General features: G+C 40.8%; 1 protein-coding gene across 3 annotated transcripts in view; it reads right to left on the bottom strand.

The window, feature by feature from the left end:
* LOC309333207 (fragile X messenger ribonucleoprotein 1-like) overlaps positions 1–21,556 on the bottom strand; it is a 209,723-nt gene that overhangs the window by 41,171 nt on the left and 146,996 nt on the right. For all 3 annotated transcript variants that reach the window (XM_081846613.1, XM_081846612.1, XM_081846611.1), the window contains one exon: positions 9,650–9,736. In XM_081846613.1, coding sequence (XP_081702739.1) covers positions 9,650–9,736 — 87 coding nt within the window. The remainder of the gene's footprint in view (positions 1–9,649; positions 9,737–21,556) is intronic.

Below are 21,556 nucleotides of genomic sequence, written 5' to 3' on the forward strand. Positions count from 1 at the left end.
GGCACATACAGGGAAGAAAACCACGAATGGTGGGACACCTGGGGATAGGAGGGGCTCCAAACAGGAGGTAGACTTTAAATCAGATATTCTAAAGATGTTTGCGGAGATCAAGCAAAGCCAAGTCAATTTAGAACGTAAATTAGAACATGTGGATAATAGGATTGGAAAAATGGATAGGAAAATGGATGAAACTGTGAATGAACTTAAGGGCCAAATAAAAGAAATATCCAGGAGAACGCAGCTCACAGAGGAAGGACTTAAGAAGACAAGGGTGGAATTGAAGGACATAAAGAGGGAGAAGGAAAGGATCAAAATAGAAATGATGGACTTAAACAAGGCACATGAAGAGATGAAAGACACTATAGCGATGAATGAGCTGAGACAGAGGGAGGGGAACTTGAGGTTAAGAGCTGTGCCAGAGATACAAAATGAAAATATAAAAGAAAGACTTACAACAGAGCTAGCGGAATGGCTGGGTTTCCCAATTGAAGAGGTGGCCAATAGTATACAAAATGCATTTAGAATGCGTGTTAACACAGTAAAATCAAGGAAACTCATAGGCGATTGTATGATCATATTCAAGGATAAAGAAATGAGAAATAGGATCCTTCAAAAAAACAGAGAAAAAAGGTTGTATATAGACGGCAACTATATAATTATTTTTAAAGATATTCCAATCAGATTACTTAAACGAAGAGATCATTATAAATCCTTGGCGCAAACATTGAAGAGAAATGGGATAGTGTTTAGATGGGAATTCCCGGAAGGGTTATCATTTATGTATAAAGGCAAGAGACATAAGTTAACAAATCAAGAAGAAACCGGGAAATTCCTGAGGAAATATAAGGAGTTAAAAGTGGAGGTGCCCGAAACGGGAGTTGCAGAGGGGGACCCACCAGGTGAATCAGGATCAGGGGAAGAAGGGGGGGAGGAGGGAAGCAGACCAGATGAGGAGGCAGAGGAGGAGGCGGAGGACACAGGGAACCCATAAAGGGGGAAAGAAAGAGGAAAAGGAAAGAAAAGAAGAAGAAGAAAAAAAAAGGAAAAAAAAAGAGTATAAGGATAATTTAAATAGAAGTAAAACACTATGGGATTAAAAATTTGGAACTGGAATATCAATGGGATGAACGACAAAAAAAAGAGAAATAAAATTGAGCAATATTTGAAAAAGAAAAATTTGGACATTATTTGCCTCCAAGAGACGCACGTAGCCAGAAGGCATAGGAAAGTGTTAATTAATAAAAGATTGGGGAATGAATTTGAATCCTTAGATAAGAAAAAGAAAAGAGGGGTGGTATTGTATGTCAAAAGCAAAATAGAAGCTAAGACAACATTTAAAGATGAAGAGGGAAGGATAATAGGGGTTAGTGTTAATTGGCAAGGTGAAAAGTTGATGGTGGTAGGGGTATATGCCCCAAATGGTAGTAAAACAGAATTTTTCAGAAAGTTAGAAGAGATGCTAATGGAATATGTAGATCAAAAAATAATTCTGATGGGAGATTTAAATGGGGTGGTTTCGTTAGAAGTGGATAGACTTAGAGAAGGAGTGAACAAAGAAGGAAAACTACCAAAATCCTTTTTTTCTATGGTAGAAAATTGCAATTTGGTGGATATCTGGCGTCTGAAGCATCCACTTGATAAACAATTCACCTTTTACTCTGAACCGAACCAATCAATGTCACGTATAGACCAAATATGGGTATCAAATGAACTATGCCCAAGAGCCAAACTAGTAGAAATAAGACCGAAAATAATCTCGGACCATAGTCCAATAGAATTCGAACTGGAGAGTTTGGAGACAAGAACTTATAGATGGAGACTAAAAGATTACCTATTAGATGACCAAAAAGTTGTAGAGAATGCACGGAAAAAATTAATAGAATATTTTGCGGACAACGGTGGCAAAGGAACAAAGGATAGTGTAGTATGGGATGCGAGTAAGGCAGTGATAAGAGGATATTTTATTCAACAGAATGCAATTAAGAACAAAAATAGAGAGAAAAGTAAAGAAGACATTTTAAAACAAATAATGTTAAATGAACAAAAACTATCTCAAAAACCTAACTGTCAGAAAACGAAAGAAAAAATAAAAATCTTGCAATCTCAGTTTGCCACAATAATAAATAGAGAGGTGGAGTGGAATATCAAAAGATTAAGACAAAGAAACTTTGAATTTGCGAACAAATCGGGCAAATGGCTCGCATGGCAAATCAAGAAAAGGAAGGAGCAGGGAACAATTAACAAAATTATAGTGGGGGGAAGTGAAAGAACCGACCCCAAAGAAATCAGGAGCGAATTCCTTAAATACTATAGAAGTTTGTATAAGGAACAGGAAAAAATAGGTCTAAGGAGGATAGAGAGATTTTTGAAGGAAAAAGAGGTGCAAAAAATCCCAAGAGAGGAAAAACGACGACTGAATATACCAATTGAAATCGAGGAGATAGAGGAAGTAATTAAAGATCTAAAGAGGGGCAAAGCACCAGGTCCCGATGGATTTACTGCTGGTTATTACAAAGAGATGAAATCTATATTGGCGAGACCTCTGAAAGAGATTATGAACAATATTTTAAAGGATGGAGAATTTCCTGAGACTTGGAAAGAGGCATATATTACGTTTATCCCCAAACAAGATGCAGATCCAACTCTAGTTAAAAATTATAGACCAATCTCACTGCTAAATATAGATTATAAGATATTTGCAGGAGTCCTGGCAAGAAGGTTAAAAAATTTACTATCAGAAATAATTCACAGAGACCAGGCAGGATTCCTGCCAGGTCGGCAAATGAGAAATAATACAAGAAATATAATTAATATACTAGAGTACTTATCGATCAGGATAGACAAACAAGCCATAATGATGTTTGTAGACGCCGAGAAGGCATTTGATAATGTGATATGGAATTTTATGCTGAAAAATCTAGAGCATATGGATGTGGGTAACAACTTTTTTAATGGGGTAAAAGCAATATATACAGAACAGAGGGCCAAACTGATTATAAACAATATGGTGACGGAGGAGATAAAGATACAGAAGGGAACAAGACAAGGTTGTCCACTCTCCCCGCTGCTATTTATAACAGTTTTAGAAGTCCTCCTGAATTCAATAAGACAAAATGAGAACATAAAAGGAGTGGTATTAGGACGTAACGTGTATAAGACTAAAGCATTTGCTGATGATTTAGTAATAATGACAGAAGAACCAACAACTGCAATAGAAGAAATATTAAAGGAGATAGAACAATTTGGAGAGGTAGCAGGTTTCAAACTAAATAAGACAAAAACGAAAATGATAGCTAAAAATGTGGATCCAAAGACACTAGAAATAATCCAACAACAATCGCAGATAGAGATGGTTAAAAAAGTAAAATATCTCGGCATTTGGCTGACACCCAAAAATATAGACCTATATAAAAATAACTATGAGCCGGTGTGGAGGGAAATAAGGAAAGATTTGGAGAAATGGAGAGGGTTGAAACTGTCATTTTGGGGAAGGATCAATATAATTAAGATGAATGTTCTATCAAGGTTAATGTTTCTATTTCAGACTATACCTATAATTAAAGGGAATAGAATCTTTAAAGAATGGCAGAGGATAATCTCGAGATTTATTTGGCAGGGCAAAAAACCCAGAATCCAGTATAAATTACTGACAGATGTTAAGGAAAGGGGGGGGGGGTTTGCACTGCCAGATTTAAAACTATACTACGAGGCCTCATGCCTGAATTGGATAAAAGAGTGGGTAAAGTTGACGAACACGAAGTTACTTGATTTGGAGGGCTTCGATAACCGTTTCGGATGGCATGCCTATCTATGGAAGAACAAAAGGAAAGTACATAAGGGGTTCGAAAACCATATTTTTAGAGGGCCGCTAATTGAAGTGTGGGAAAGATATAAAAATGTGTTAGAGCCGAAAACTCCACACTGGCTATCACCTCTTGAAATAATGAGTATAAGGACTACCAATATGAGAAGTAACTGGGCAACATACAACCAGTTACTAACTAAAGAGGATGGGAAATGGAAGCTTAAACAGTACGAACAAGTAAAGGAACATGTCTATGACTGGCTACATCATTATCAGGTGAATCAGATGTTTAGTAAAGATATCAAAGAAAGAGGCTATGCAGACAAGGATTCGAAATTTCAGACGGAGATAATAAATAATGAAGTGAAAACTATATCGAAACTGTACAGGATGTTGTTAGACTGAAACCTAAGCGATGAGGAAGTTAAATCCGTAATGATACGCTGGGCAAAAGATATAGGTCACAGTATACAATTTGAAGATTGGGAAAGATTATGGAAAGATGGCTTAAACTTTACGGCGTGTACAACGATAAAGGAAAATGTGATGAAGATGTTTTATAGGTGGTATTTGACGCCCATAAAATTATCGAGAATGTATAAGGTGGATAAAAAGTGCTGGAAATGTAGACATCATGAGGGCTCCTTCTACCATATGTGGTGGGAGTGTGGAAGGGTCAAGCAATTCTGGGAGAAAGTATACAATGAACTAAAGAGGATACTAAAGTACACGTTCGTAAAGAAACCAGAAATCTTTTTATTAGGGATTTTGGGGCAAGAGATAAGAAAAGATGATTGTAAACTAGTATATTATGCGGTTACAGCAGCAAGGGTAGTACTAGCCCAGAGGTGGAAACAGCAGGAAACGCCAACGGTGGAGGAGTGGAGATGTAAGTTGTTGGACTACGCGGAGCTGGATAAATTAACAGGAAAAGTCAGATATTTGAGAGACCAAGTGTTCATCAAGGATTGGGGAAAGTATGTAGATTATCTGGAATGTATTAGTGAAGGACAAACAACGCTAAAGGGATTCAGAGACGTACTGTAAAAGAATATGAGTTATTGTTCAAAGCAAATAGAAGACGGGAGTAGACACAATGACAATACAAGTAAAGAAACGTGTAATCTTATTTACTGTTTCGAATGATTTACGGACAAGTTGAAGGAAGTCTTGATAGGGATAGCTAGGTGAAATGACTGAGGAGAAAGCAAAAAATTCAGTGTATTCTTTTTTCTTTCTTTTCTGTTGAAGTGTATTTATTTCTTTCTTTATTGTGTATTTTCTTTTTATATGTGTCTGTCAATCTAATCTTTTTTGTATATATATATATGGAAATGATCAATAAAAAGTATTTCGAAAAAAAATAAAATAAAAAGGTAAAGGTACCCCTGCCCGTACGGGCCAGTCGTGTCCGACTCTAGGGTTGTGCGCCCATCTCACTTAAGAGGCTGGGGGCCAGCGCTGTCCGGAGACACTTCCGGGTCACGTGGCCAGTGTGATGAAGCTGCTCTGGCGAGCCAGCACCAGCACAGCACACGGAAACGCCGTTTACCTTCCCGCTATAAAGCGGTACCTATTTATCTACTTGCACTTAAGGGTGCTTTCGAACTGCTAGGTGGGCAGGAGCTGGGACCGAAAGATGGGAGCTCACCCCGCCGCGGGGATTCGAACTGCCGACCATACGATTGGCAAGCCCTAGGCACTGTGATTTTACCCACAGCGCCACCCGCGTCCCTGCGATGTTACAGATTATTCTCATCCAAAAAAGGTCCATACAGGAAAAGATATTATTTGGCTGTCTAAAGAACTTATAATTAGAATTTAAAAATACAGAAAATCTTCCAAGAACCCTATCTGACCATAATCCAATTGAAATGACATTAAAAGGTGAAGGGGAGACACTGTATAGGTGGAAATTAAATGAGAACCTTCTAAGGAAGGAAGAAGTAATTCGGAAAGAATCTGAAATACTAAAAGAGTATTTTGAGCTCAATTTAAATAATGAAATTAACAAAGGAACAGTATAGGACACTAGTAAAGCGGTAGTAAGGGGGTTCTTTATCCAACAGAATGTATATTATAGGAAGAAAAGAGAGGAAGAGAAACAAAAATAAATGAAAGAAATGTTAACTCAAGAAAAGAAATTGATGGACAAACCAGGAAATATCACTATTACTTGGCAACTGAAAGTCATCCAGGCACAATTTGCCATGATAATGCGAAATGAAGTTGAGCAAAATATTGAAGCGCTGAAACATAAGCAATTTGAATCGGCAAACAGACCTGGGAAACTCCTAGCATGGCAACTCAAAAGGGGGAGGAAACCAAACACTATAAATAAGATTACAATAGAAGATAGAATAATATTTAATCCAAAGGACATAAGAAATGAATTCCAAAAATATTACACCAAACTGTATAGAAAGGTAGAAGAAAACAAGGAGGCAATATATAGGTATCTCAATAAATGTAATCTCCCAAGCAAATAGAGTATCTAATGAACCAATTCCAATGGCAGACATAGACATCACAATTAAACAAGCGAAAATAGGCAAATCACCTGGTCCCGATGGTCTTACACCTATGTATTACAAAACATTTCAAGAAGCTATTATATCCCCATTGAAGGATGTGATGAATGGAATTCTACAAGGGGAAGAAGGCATACACCACCGGAAAAACTTTAGGCCAATCTCCCTATTAAATAATTATTATAAACTCTATGCAGTAATCTTGGCTAAAAGGCTAAGAGAAATATTGAAGATATTCATCCATGAAGACCAAACAGGCTTTTTACCTGCCAGACAAATAAGGAATAATGTAAAAAATGCAATAAAAATAATTAAATTTATGGGGAAAAGAAATGATAAAGAAGCCACACTGCTCTTCCAAGGTGTGGAAAAGGCATTTCATAACATCTCCTGGATGTTTAGAAAAATGATACTAGAAATTATGGAATTTAGGGAAAATTTTGTAAATGGAATTAAAGCAATCTATCAAAAACAAGGGGCAAACATAAACATCAATGGCGGTGTAACAGGAGAACGTAGTATACAAAAAGGTACAAGGCAGGGATGCCCGTTATCACCGCTGCTATTCATTTTAGTCCTAGAAGTTCTTGCTAGAAGAATTAGAGAAAATAATGAAATTATAGGGATTTGAGTGGGCCAAAGGAACTATAAACTAAAAGCATTTGCGGACGATGTAGTTTTGACATTAGAAAACCCTCTGAAAAGCATCCCGAAGACAATTGAAATTATAACACTGTTTGGAAACCTTGCTGGATTCTATATTAATAAAGAAAAAACAATGGTGATCATCAAAAACATGGAAAAGAAGGCAAAAGAGAATGGGGGGGGGACACATCAGGAATCGAAGAGAAGAAAGTAAAATATCTACGAGTCTGGCTTGCATCTAACAATTTAAGCCTTATTCAAGATAACTCTAAAAGAATATGGACAGAAATAAGGAAGAATATGAAAAAATGGAACCAGATGAATTTATCTAAGATGGGAAGAATATTGGCAATTAAGATGAACATATTACCAAAAATGATTTTTTTATTTCAATCATTGCCAGTGATCATAACACTTATTGTTTTAAACAATGGAAAAAGGACTTAACAAACTTTATATGGTAAGGCAAAAAGCCAAGGATTAAATACAAACCTAGACAACATCTTAAAAAGCAGAGACATTACCTTGCCGACAAAGGTCCGTATAGTTAAAGCTATGGTTTTCCCAGTAGTGATGTATGGAAGTGAGAGCTGGACCATAAAGAAGGCTGATCGCTGAAGAATTGATGCTTTTGAATTCTGGTGCTGGAGGAGACTCTTGAGAGTCCCATGGACTGCAAGAAGATCAAACCTATCAAGTCTTAAGGAAATCAGCCCTGAGTGCTCACTGGAAGGACAGATCCTGAAGCTGAGGCTCCAATACTTTGGCCACCTCATAAGAAGAGAAGACTCCCTGGAAAAGAGCCTGATGCTGGGAAAGATTGAGGGCACAAGGAGAAGGGGACGACAGAGGATGAGATGGTTGGACAGTGTTCTCGAAGTTACCAACATGAGTTTGACCAAACTGTGGGAGGCAGTGGAAGACAGGAGTGTGATTGTACTATGAGGCTGTGATTAGTGTGGATGAAGGAGTGGGTGGAATTAAAGGACACAGGAACTCTGGATCTGGAGAAATTTAACCTAAGGTTTGGATGGCACATTGTTATGAGAAGACCAAAGTAAATAAGGGTTTTTAAACTGTGTGATCAGGAGGAGTGTGTATAATGCTTGGGCAAAACACAGAGAAATGTTAGAAAGGAAGATCTCACATTGGATATCTCCAACGGAGGCGGTTGCAGTAAAAAAAAAGTTGAACATGGAGTTAAACTGGGGAACATATAAAGACTTTAAAAAAGAGAAGCGATGGGACTAGTCACAGACTGGTTCCAATACTTCCAAAGAAACGAGATCTGTAAAAGAGATAAAGAAAAAGGATTTGTAGAAAGTGGATCGGAATTTGATAAAATTAATATTGGGGAAATAACAAAAAATAAATAAAAATGAAAGTATACAGTTGTACTTTGACTCCCGAATACCTTGGGAGTCAAACATTCTGGCTCCCGAACGATCGAAAACCGAAAGTGAGTGTTCTGATTTTCTAATGTTCTTTTTGGAAGCCGAACATCCGATGGGGCTTCTGCAGCCAATTAGAAGCCACACTTTGGTTTCTGAACGTTTTGGAAGTCGAATGGACTTCCAGAATGGATTCTGTTCGACTTCCGAGGTACGACTGTATAGAACTCTACTTGAATGGGAAACAGAAGATGAATTTGTTAAAGAGGCAAGGATACACTGGGCACCAGATATCGGATATAACATCGAACTTTCAGCATGGGAAAAAATATGGAACAGAACGATAAAATTTTCAGCCTGCTATGCAGAGAACATCTTTAAGATGGTGTATTGATGATATCTGATGCCAATAAGAGAGGATCCAATGTATGTTGGAAAAGTTTAGAAAAAGAGGGTTCTCTATATCATATGTGGTGGCAATGTAAGTATGCAACAAAAATTGGGAAATGATAGGAACTCAAAAAGATGTTTAAATTCACCTTCCCTAAAAGACCAGAAGCCTTCTTGCTGGCAATAATTGGGGAAGATATGCCTAAGGAATTATGGAACCTATTTCTATATGCAACCTCGGCCACAAGGATAACTTATGCAAAAAATTGGAAAGAAATGATTGTTCTGACAAAGGAACAATGGTTGCAGAAGTTAATAAAATTTCTCAAGTTAGCAGACTTGACGGCCAAAATAAGAAATTATGAGGAAAAGAAAACAAGAGGCGAGTGGGAGCGGCATCGAGTTTAATTGGGAAGTAGGATAAGTGTATGAGCAACGGTAGACAAGACAAAGGAAAATAAGAGGGAAACGACAAGAGGAGAAAAGAAAAAATGTAAGGAGTTGTAGCAAACCAAGGATACCAATGGAAGATAAGTTGGGAAGTCTATGTAAGAATAAGGTAAGAGTTGTATAGATGTAATGTGTAAATTGGAAAATGAATAAACAAACAAACAAAAAAGGAAAGTCCTCTCTCACAGGTAGATCTTAACCCTGGGCCCAAGAGTAAGCTAGGCATCTTGAAGAGCTTTGACTTCTTCTAAAACCAGTTTGAGAAAAATATGATAATCACTTAGCATTCAGTTAAGAGTTAAAGAAAAAAAACAGAACAATTTAACCACGGAATTTGAATTCACTTATAAACTCTGAAAAAACACTTTAAAGCTTTGCTTTAAAGCCAGCTTTTCCACTTTCCCAAAAGGCAACATAGTATGATGCCCTTTCCTCACCTTTAAATAGTTGAGGTGATAATCCAAAAGAACTGTGGCATTCATTATGCTGTCCTTGGTTCCCACGAAGACAAAAGGAACCATTCCCTAGAAATAAAGTTTTGAATCAGAGGTCTTCAGGTGATGCAACTAATGCCACTACATAATGTGTAACTTGATTCCATGCAAATTGCAATTTCATTAGTAAAACAATTCAGAGTAACAATACTAGGAGGGCTTTTTTTTCAGCAGGAAAAACCTCTTTCGGCCGGAACTCACCAGAATTGAGCACCGGCACCTCTTGGGTGCGTTCCAGCACCCCTGTAGTGTTGTGGTGCCATTCCCCGGCACTGAGCTTGGGGCTGCGCAACAGAGAAGGCCAGCGCCGTAAGATGACAGTTTGGGGTTTTTTTGTCATGGCAGTGGGGCAAGTGGGCAAAGGTCCTCCCCTAAAGAAAGGTCAACAAGTTCTGGCGCCTCTTTTTCTGGAAAAAAGCCCTGATTACTAGTAAGCACTATGAATACTCAAACTTTCCAGATGGCAGCCAAGACCTATGTATGTTATAATATTAAGTAGTATAAAATATTACAAGCAAATAAGAAAGTAACACTATCCAAGTGGTTTACACAGAAACTAAGAGTTTTTTCCAACTAAGTTCCGCCAAGAGCAGATCCACTGAAATTAACGGACCATTTCAGTGGGTTCACTTGGAGTATTCAATACAATTATATAAAAATACAACATTTATTCAATAAAATTTCCTGATAAAAACAGCTGAATACATTCTTATTTAGACAAGCCTATCCAGATGTTTAGAAAGTTTGTATGAGTTTTAATTTGTTTTAGTCTACTCTGTTGTGGTTTTAACGTTATCTATGTTTTAAATTATGGTTGTAAATATTTTAGTGATAATTTTTGTAAACCACTTTGAGCTTTTTTCTACAATCAAGTGGTATATAAATTGTATGGAATAAATAAAACAAAATATATCACAAATAAATCCAAGCAGTGTACAAAAGAAAAAATATTAAGACTCAGAGTTGAGGAAGGTGTGGGTCAACAAAGTTTTAAAAAGTTGATTAAAGGTCAGTACTGTCTCTACCGCATGAATTACCTAGGGAGGGGATTCCAGAAGGTGGGTGCTATCACCGAAAAGGACCACTTCCACATTGTCAGCAAGTATCAATTTGTTGGTTGTGAACTGACCAGTGGGGTCTCTTCAAAAGATCTTAAAATTGAGCTTGATTTGTATCATGGAAGGTGGTCTGCTAGATATCCTAGTCCCAGGTTGTTTACTGCTTTCAATGTCAACAAAAAAACTTTTAATTTCGCTCACAAGCTAACAAGCAATAGCTGCTGAGCTCAACACTGCTTTAATGCCTATAAAGCTAGGTGTCCCACGAACCCCTTTGCAGCTGCAGCTTCTGAATTAGGCAGAAAAGTACCCCACATGAGGCACATTCAATGAGTCAAATCATGTTTTCATTCTACAGACCATCATAGACCAAGAGCTAGACCAGATTTAGTTACCCTAGAAATGCCAAAAGCACTGTGGTGGTGTTGTTTTTTAGAAAGCCTACTACCTATACAAACAAAATATGGCAGTCTTAGTAAATATCAGTGGTGGGGGTATGAAATATGATGTCATCAATATGGCCGCCATGTCATTTTCACTTCGAGGCATTGAAACGGCTGTAACTTATCAATATTTTACATAACATCTAAGCTTTCTGGTTTTTTTAGTTTCGAACTCCAGAAATGAGTATTTTACCCCACACGTCACTCAGTGTAACTAAAAAATTAGCATAAAGCAGATGAGTAAAATGTATTTATTTACTGAAACACTTAGACTATTATATTTGACTATTATAAATCACAGACTATAATGATTAATGAATCTGAAATCAAATAATGAATATTTTAATGAGTATAAAGCTGCAGAGTTAAATAATTATAAATCGAAGTCTATCTGTACTCTCTTTAAAAAAAATAAGTTTCTTAATGAGGCTTAGAATTGAAAACCAATTGTAGATGTTAAGAAGAGAAAAAAGACATACCAAACACCTCCGTAATCCACACGCCATGATGAGAACCTCTTTGAAGTCCGAGCTTAAACACCAGGAACTGTACAGTTCTGGAGGTTTTTCCTTAGTCTTCTTCAGTCCAGGCTAGTCTGTTTATCATCCAAATCCAATCATTTTATCAAGCAAATATTTCCGGCTATGAGAATGGCATCGGAGAGTGCCAGCCGTGTCGTGATCTGGCACCCAGTGTCCTGCCACTTGCACCTTGATGCAAGCTGACAATCTCGGACAATCTGTGGGTCTGTGAGACAATCCTCGCCCACCCTGGGGAGTATGCCAGGGCTAATTACCCCCATATCAGCCCTGAATTACCGGCACGGCTGGGATCTGATCGTATGGGAGTCAGCCATTTCCCACAGCCGGAAAGAGGAAGCCCTGACAATGTTCTGGGATCTATTTCAATTTGTTTGAACTTTTAGTTCTAATTATTTTGAAATCCAAACTGCATCCAGTCGGGCACTACAGTGGTACCTCGGGTTAAGTACTTAATTCATTCCGGAGGTCTGTTCTTAACCTGAAACTGTTCTTAACCTGAAGCACCACTTTAGCTAATGGGGCTTCCCGCTGCCGCTGCACCGCCACCGCACAATTTCTGTTCTCATCCTGAAGCAAAGTTCTTAACCCGAGGTACTATTTCTGGGTTAGCGGAGTCTGTAACCTGAAGCGTATGTAACCTGAGGTACCACTGTACTACATGAGAGAAGAAAGTGAACTGTTAGTCAAACAAATGTTTTACTCTCCAGATATCTATTAGCTTCAATGTCTCTGTCATGTCAAAAAAAGTTTTGGGTAGCCTACCTTCTTTGGTATCTTTTTTCCTAATTGTTCTATCCATCTCTAATGATGGTACCCCATTTAAAGGTAAAGGTATCCCTGACTGTTAGGTCCAGTCGCGGATGACTCTGGGATTGTGGCACTCATCTCACTCTATAGGCCAAGGAGCTGGAGTTTGTCATGTGGCCAGCATAACTAAGCAGCTTCTGGCGAACCAGAGCAGCGCACAGAAACCCCATTTAAGTCTCCCATTATCTTCTCATCTGCAAACTCCAGAAGATCTGTTTCCAATTTTTGAAAGAACTTTGATTTATTTTCATTTGGTGCGTATATTCCTACCAATAATATATTTTCTCCTTGGACTTTAATTTGTACCACTAGAATTCTCCTTTTGTCGTCTTTTTGGATTACTTTGGGTTCAAGTGCAGGCTTAATATAAACTATTACACCACGTCTTTTTGCATGATCTGCTGAAATGAAACCCATCCCTAGTTTTTTTTATTAACCAAACTCTTTAATGGTTTTTTGCTACGTGTTTCCTGAAGACGAATTATATCTACGATTTGTTTAAGAATTACATGTTCAATCCAGTTTCTATTTGCTTCCTTATTCAATCCATTCACATTTCAACTCAGTTTTTTAAGATTTGCCATTATCATTTTTGCTTAAAAAACCTGTTTCTCCGCCTACTGCTCCCTCCAGATGTTTCAAGGCCTCCCTTTGCTGATCAAGGGGGCTTTTCGAATCTCTTGTCCCATCTCTGAACTCAGGGTCCCTGCCATGTTTTTCCATAAATTCATGGACCTGACTCTCCGTCACCAGCCTGTATCTTTTCTTTCTGTAGGTAAAGGAAATTCCTTCTGGAAATTCCCATTTGTATTTTATATCACTTTTTCTAAGGACTGTTGTCAGGATCTTGTACCTCTGTCTCCTAATTCTTAATTTAAAGGGGATTTCCGGAAATATGCCAACCTTTTTACCCTCAACCTGCAGCCCTTTGTAATATTTTTTGAAGGATTGCATCCTCCACTCTTTTTGTAACAAAGGTTACTAAGACGTCTGCAGGCTGTCTTCTTTCTTGACGCTCTTGTCCTAAACCCATCCAATCTGCCAAGATCTTGCTCAAGTACATGGCAAGGCTATGCTCTTTTTAATTTTCTGGTAATCAAACCGTGTTAGCGTTCTGCTTTAATTGTAGAAGCAGCAACTGTTCTTTCAGTTCATTCTGTTTGTTAGAGAGGCCCCCCATGGCCCCTTGTTCTGTTTTAATGTCCTCCACCTCGCCCGCTGACTTTTCCAATTTCTCAATTTTGACTTCTAAAGAATTCACTTTTTCATCTAATTTGTCAAATTTCTGTGAGAGCACATCAGTATTTTTCTCAGTGTCAGCTTTTACTTCCCTAGTTAATTTCTCCATTGACTGATCCATTCCCCTTTTAAATTCTGCAAAATGTAAAGCCATTAAGTTCTGAAAAGTCAGATTTAGCCATTTTTTCCTGTATCCTCCTGAGCAGAGACCCTTCTCTTGTCTCCAGATTTCTGTCTTGTTGCCACAGTCAATTTCTGTTTACTTTTTCCCATAATTTTTCTATTGTTGTTTAGTCGTGTCCGACTCTTCGTGACCCCATGGTCCAGAGCACGCCAGGCACTTCTGTCTTCCACTGCCTCCCGCAGTTTGGTCAAACTCATGCTGGTAGCTTCGAGAACACTATCCAACCATCTCGTCCTCTGTCGTTCCCTTCTCCTTGTGCCCTCCATCTTTCCCAACATCAGGGTCTTTTCCAGGGAGTCTTCTCTTCTCATGAGGTGGCCAAAGTATTGGAGCCTCAGCTTCATGATTTGTCCTTTCAGTGAGCACTCAGGGCTGATTTCCTTCAGAATGGATAGGTTTGATCTTCTTGCAGTCCATGGGACTCTCAAGAGTCTCCTCCAGCACCATAATTCAAAAGCATCAATTCTTCAGGGATCAGCCTTCTTTATGGTCCAGCTCTCACTTCCATACATCACTACTAGGAAAACCATAGCTTTTACTATACGGACCTTTGTTGGCAAAGTGATGTCTCTGCTTTTTAAGATTCTGTTTGTCATTGCTTTTCTCCCAAGAAGCAGGCGTCTTTTAATTTTGTGGCTGCTGTCACCATCTGCAGTGATCATGGAGCCCAAGAAAGTAAAATCTCTCACTGACTCCATTTCTTCCCCTTCTATTTGCCAGGAGGTGATGGGACCAGTGGCCATGATCTTTGTTTTTTTTGATGTTGAGCTTCAGACCATATTTTGCACTCTCCTCTTTCACCCTCAATAAAAGGTTCTTTAATTCCTCCTCACTTTCTGCCATCAAGGTTGTGTCATCTGCATATCTGAGGTTGTTGATATTTCTTCCGGCAATCTTTGGCAATCTATCTGAGGTTGTTGATATTTCTTCCGGCAGTTTGCTGTGGTCGACAAAGTCAAAGGCTTTTGCATAGTCAATGAAGCAGAAGTAGATGTCTTTCTGGAACTCTCTAGCTTTCTCCATAATCCAGCGCACGTTTGCAATTTGGTCTCTGGTTCCTCTGCCTCTTCTAAATCCAGCTTGCACTTCTGGGAGTTCTCGTTCCACATACTGCTTGAGCCTTCCTTGTAGAATTTTAAGCATAACCTTGCTAGTGTGTGAAATGAGTGCAACTGTGCGGTAGTTGGAGCATTCTTTGGCACTGCCCTTCTTTGGGATTGGGATGTAGACTGATCTTCTCCAATCCTCTGGCCACTGCTGAATTTTCCAAATTTGCTGGCAGGGCTGCCTGGGAGTGGGCCTCAGCCAATAGAATGGCTGGGGCAGGTTCCACAGGAGGGAATGTATTGGGACACCCGATCTCGGTGATCACGGGCCGGAGGAGGAGTTATGCTAAGACCAGACCATGTCATTACCGAGGAGGCAGGTTTAGTCGTTGTTTGAGGACTATCCCTGCCTCCAGGTCTGGTCCTGACCGGAAGGATACTGGAATCAGCAAGGGAAACCCACATGACCTGAAAGTGTTGCTGTGCAATGCCAGGTCAATGATGAATAAAACCACTGCCATCCACGACTTGATTGTGGATGGAGGATTTGACCTGCCATGTGTGACAGAGACCTGGTTGGAGGAAGCAGATGGGCCTGTCCTTGCCGCTGCTTGCCCACCAGGTTTCTCTTAGGCACAGCAACCCAGGTCATGTGGGCGGGGAGGGGGGGTTGCAGTGATTTTTAGGCAGTCTTTAGTCTGCACCAGGCGTCCTATTGGGAAGACCCAGTTCTCTGAGTGCATGTTCTGGAAGTTGGGCAATAGGGGCAGTACAGAATTCCTATTGGTGTACCGACCTCCCCGCTGCACCAAGGATTCCCTGCCCGAGCTGCTTCAGGTCGTGGCGGATATGCTCCTGGAGACACCTAGCTTGGTTGTCCTGGGGGATTTTAACATCCATGCCGACACGACCTTACAAGGGGCCGCTCGGGACTTCGTGGAAAGCATGGCCTCCATGGGGCTGTCCCTGAATAAGTTTGGCCCAACTCATAGCCGCGGACATGCCTTAGACTTGGTGTTTACCTCCACGGATGTTGGTGATCTGACATTAACTAAAAGCGAAACAAAAGAAGTGCCATGGTCAGATCACTTCCTGGTGCAACTGGACTTCTCCGCAACCCTTCCCCTCTGCAGGGAGGTGGGACCGATTCGGATGGTCCGCCCCCGCCACTTAATGGATCCAATTGGCTTCCAGAGAGTGGTAGGGGATGTTTTATCCCATGTTGATGGCCTTTCAGCTGATTCCCTGGTGGCCCGCTGGAATGCGGAGTTAACCAGGGCTATTGACTGTCTGGCTCCGAAGCGCCCTCTCCGATTGCATTGAGCCCGGACAGCCCCGTGGTTTTCTTCGGAGCTGAGGGTGATGAAACAATCGTTGAGACAGCTAGAGAGCCGGTGGCGGAAAACTCATTCTGAATCAGACCGGACACGGGCTAGAGCTCAACGTCAAGCCTACCAAGTGGCAATGGCGACGGCGAAGAGGGCCTTCTTCACCGCCTCCATTGCATCTGCAGAAAACAGCAGCAGGAGACTTTTTCAGGTGGTTCGCAATCTATCGGAACCACCTGCACCACCGGGGCCTGGTAGGGACCCCAAGATCTCCTGCAATGCTTTTGCAAAGTTTTTTGCAGATAAAGTTGCTCAGATTCAGAAGGAGGTAGACTCCACCGTGGGAGCAGGGCCAGGGTGGGAGAGTGCTAGAGTTCTGTCTAGTCCTGTTAAAAAAGTAAAGGTAAAGGTACCCCTGCCTGTACGGGCCAGTCGTGTCCGACTCTAGGGTTGTGCGCCCATCTCACTTAAGAGGCCGGGGGCCAGCGCTGTCCGGAGACACTTCCGGGTCACGTGGCCAGCGTGACGAAGCTGCTCTGGCGAGCCAGCACCAGCGCAGCACACAGAAACGCCGTTTACCTTCCCGCTATAAAGCGGTACCTATTTATCTACTTGCACTTAGGGGTGCTTTCGAACTGCTAGGTGGGCAGGAGCTGGGACCGAAAGACGGGAGCTCACCCCGCCGCGGGGATTCGAACCGCCGACCATGCGATCGGCAAGCCCTAGGCGCTGAGGTTTTACCCACAGCGCCACCCGCGTCCCACTCTAGTCCTGTTACATGGGATCAATTCCAATCTGTTACCTCCGAGGATGTGGACAGGCTGCTTGGACAAGTGAAACCGACCACCTGTCTCCTTGATCCTTGTCCATCCTGGCTGATAAAAGCTAGCCGGGAAGGGCTGGGCGATGGGCTCTGCGGGGTGGTGAATGCTTCCCTCTGTGAGGGAGCCTTCCCAGACCCGCTGAAAGAGGCGTCATTAAACCACTTCTTAAAAAAAAATCTTTAGACCCAGCCAATTTGGCCAACTATCGCCCAGTCTCAAATTTACCATTCTTGGGCAAGGTGATTGAGCGGGTGGTTGCCAAACAACTCCAAGCACGCCTGGAGGATGCGGACCATTTGGATCCCTTCCAATCGGGATTCAGGCCTCACCATGGGACTCAAACTGCCTTGGTCGCGCTGGGTGATGATCTCACTGGTTCTGAGAGATCTGCATTGGCTCCCAGTACGTTTCCGAGCACAATTCAAAGTGTTGGTGCTGACCTTTAAAGCCCTAAACGGCCTCGGTCCTGTATACCTGAAGGAGCATCTCCACCCCCATCGTTCAGCCCAGACACTGAGATCCAGTGCCAAGGGCCTTCTGGCGGTTCCCTCATTGCGAGAAGTAAGGTTACAGGGAACCAGGCAGAGGGCCTTCTTGGTAGTGGCGCCTGCCCTGTGGAACGCCCTCCCAGCAGATGTCAAAGCAATAAACAACTATTTTACTTTTAACAGACAACTGAAGGCAGCCCTCTTTAGGGAAGTTTTTAATGTTTGATGCTGTACTGTTTTTAATATTCAGTTGGAAGCTGCCCAGAATGGCTGGGGAAACCCAGCCAGATGGGCGGGGTATAAATAATAAATTATTATTATTATTATTATTTATTATTATTATTGAGTGTAGCAGCTTAACAGTATCATCTTTTTAAATTTTAAATAGTTCAGCTGGAATACCATCACTTCCACTGGCCTTGTTATTTGCAGTGCTTTCTAAGGCCCATTTGACTTCACTCTCTAGGATGTCTGGCACAAGGTCAGCAACCACACTGCCTGGGGTGTACGAGACATCCATATCTTTCTGGTATAATTCCTCTGTGTATTCTTGCCACCTCTTCTTGATGTCTTCTGCTTCTGTTAGATCCTTACCACTTTTGTCCTTTATTATGTAATCTTTGTACAAAATATTCCTTTCATATCTCCAATTTTCTTGAACAGATCTCTGGTTCTTCCCATTCTGTTGTTTTCCTCTATTTCTTTGCATTGCTCGTTTAAGAAGGCCTTCTTGTCTCTCCTTGCTATTTTTTGGAAATCTGCATTCAATTTCCTGTATCTTTCACTATCTCCCTCGCATTTTGCTTGCCTTCTCCCCCCACCCCCCGCTATTTGTAAGGCCTCGTTGGACAGTTTTCCATCACAGCTGTTCTCAAAACAATTACTTCAGCCCCCTCCCCCAACTTCAAGGTCAGAGCTACTTACTCTTATCTCTTTCCCACTGAAAGGTTCAGAGTTGGAAAATTCCACTTCCAAGCCTTCTAGTAACTTCGCCTCTTTACCTCCCAAAGCCCTGACACCTCTTAATACATATAAAAATTTAAAGCTATTTAAAAATACAAAGTTAAAATTGTTTAAGAATATCAACCAGTAACAGCCAATAAAAAAAATGAAAAAAGCAAGGAAAACAGAAATAGATTTCCATAGTTAAAGCTAGGATCCATAAAGCGCTCCAAATCTTGTTTCAAAAATCCTCCAAATCCAAATGTCCCAAAAGCTCCAATCTCCTCCTGACCCAGCTCCATATCCCTGCATTAGGGAATCTCTCCAACTTTCCTTTTCCAGACCAGGCCAGGCTCCAATCTTCAAAATCTGGCTTTTTCTAGTTTCAGTCATAAAGGGCCTCAATTTGTAATCCTCAATTTGCATCTGCAAGGTCAAGGCTCCCCCCTGTATTACTCTAGGCTCGACCACAACAACTTTCTCCTTTTCCTTCTCAACAATTTGTTCAGTCATGATAAATTCCTGTGCCGGATCCTTGACAACTTCTGTGTTGATACCCACTTTTGATCCCAAGATGACAACATTAGTGGCCATAGCATCTATCTGTTTATGAAGCTTTTCCAGCAAATAATTTGTCTTATAGAGTGCAGACACTAAATCTTCCCTAACCGACATTCTTGGGATGTTCAAGGTCAAATTCTGGTTTCTCACAGTCCTTATCTTACAGCTGGATGACTCCACTCCACTCTTGTAACAGTTTCAAAAACTCAGTCCTTTCCAACACAGTTCCAAAGGTGAAAAATAGTATCAGTTTTCAGTTACTTTTTCTTCTTTTAAAACGCAAAAGCGGACAATGGAAACAGTATCTTTCTCTTGTAGCTAGCTGTCAAATATGTACTGTTCACTGTCAATGGACTTTTTCCTTTTTTTTTTCTTTTTGCAGCCCGTTCCCAGGTTCAGAGACGTGGTAGTTTAATTTTCCACTCTCTCCTGCAGGCACGCTTGGTCAAAATTTTCCCCCTCTTCCCCTGCTTCCAAGGGGGGGTTTATAGTTTCAATCAATGGAAGTTTGATCCTTTACATGAAGCTTTCCAAAACCTTAGCTTACGAATACTTTGCTTCAGTCTATTTACAAAAAGGGGAGGCGGACTTCCTGTTTTGAACATTCCCCGTTCGATGCCAAATTAAAGTATTTAGAAATCCAATTTTCCGTTCTACTCATGGGTTGTTGTTTAAAATCCAATTGTCCACAGGAAAAAGTCAGCGCTCTCCGGCAAGAAAGAAAGAAGCGGTCGATTCAAAGCACCGCGCCGCTCACCCCACGTCGCTCCGGATTCCCGATACCGGGTCTCCCCGCGAGTAGGGAGTAGGGCTGGCAAAAGGTGCCAGCCGAATCCCAAGTTCACAGGCTCTTCCGCCTGTGATTTCCAAGGGTCTCCGCCTTCGCCGTGGCGGTTCAGACCCTGCTTTCCACGGAGCAAGTGCCTCCCGATCGGAGGAGCTCCGCCATTTCCGGAGGCGCTAACCCGGAAGCTGCCCTGTTAAGAAGGAATAAAGGCATTGTTGGGATAGAGCTCCCCCGAGATCTGCTTTTTAGCACTAAAGATTATGAAGAAGACCGGCAGAAGGGACGTGAAGGAGAGTTAAGAGCCTCGGATATAAGATCTCCAGGTTGATGGACTTTTTGGAGTTGACAGAAGGGACGGCAGAGGCCGAGACCAGGGAGAGGAGACGGTGGAAGAAGATTGGGAATTTAAAGTTTATATTTGGAAATTTTGTAAAATTTAATGAGGGAGAGAAAAATCGTGGATTGAAACTCTTATGACCCTAGTGGAAATGTTTTAAGAGTTTAAGTTCAAATAGATATATTAATTTTAAGGAGGAAAAGAGGGAAAGGATTTGCTGAAATATTTAATTGAATTAGAATACAAAAAAGGGAGGTGGGAGGAGGTCAAGGAAACAAGCAAATGAAAGATATACTATGTGAAGGTTTGATGTGTTTTTTGCTTTTGTTTTTCTTTTCTCTTTGACTTTTTTTGTTTCTCTTTTTTTCTTATTTGTATGGTATTTTTTTATGTGATACATTGTTTTGTTTTTTGTTTAATTTGGTGTTTTTCTGGTTTATTTGTAACCTTCAAAATTATTTTTTTTTTAAAAAAAGGAAAACAGAAATAGAAAGAAACATAAAGGGGAGGAGGGAGAAAACCAGCAAGATGTTGGTATCACCTAGTAAATGGGTGGTTACTTAGAGTTAGCTGTTGAAGAACTTTAGTCAATGTGGGTAGACAGAATAAGTTTTTCTTCGGGATCCAATTTTCTATATAATATTGTATTCGAAATATGTTCCAGCTATATTCCAAATAAGCTCGATATATTTTATAATCCAAAAGTGACCATATAAAAATGACAATTGTAATCCAAATGTTATTATTGTTATTATAAGCCAGTGAGTGGCAAGGTCCAGTCCCTATAATTATAATTTCAAGTGCAATGCCCTGGTCTTCATTTAATGTAAATATGGAAAAAGCCATTATACAGCTTCCTCCTTCCAAGTCAACGCCGCACTCTTCCAGGCACTCTGTCTCCCTGGGGTTACTCTCCAAGTCCAACAGAGTGTTCTCCTGCCAAGCTTCGGTTGTACATGCAAAATTCCAGGGTCCTTTTAACTTGTTCCAAGACTGTTTGCCAAGTCTCTATATCTTAAACCAGCACAGAGCTTGCCTGCTCACTCAGCCTTCCACTCACAGAGATCACAAAAATCTTCCATCCAAGTTCCAAAAGGCAATAGCTGAAATTCAGTCAAAATTATTAAATCCCACAGAACTGGAGTCTCTGGATGCTTGTCAGAGTACAGCTTAAAGTTGTAAAAGATGCTCTAATGGCTATATAAAGGCTCTTCCGCAATTTAGCAGACCCACCTGCTACATTGGGGCCCAGTACGGGCCGAAT

This window comes from Podarcis erhardii (genome assembly GCF_964252035.2).
Source record: "Podarcis erhardii genome assembly, chromosome: W".
In the NCBI taxonomy this organism is placed as follows: domain Eukaryota; kingdom Metazoa; phylum Chordata; class Lepidosauria; order Squamata; family Lacertidae; genus Podarcis; species Podarcis erhardii.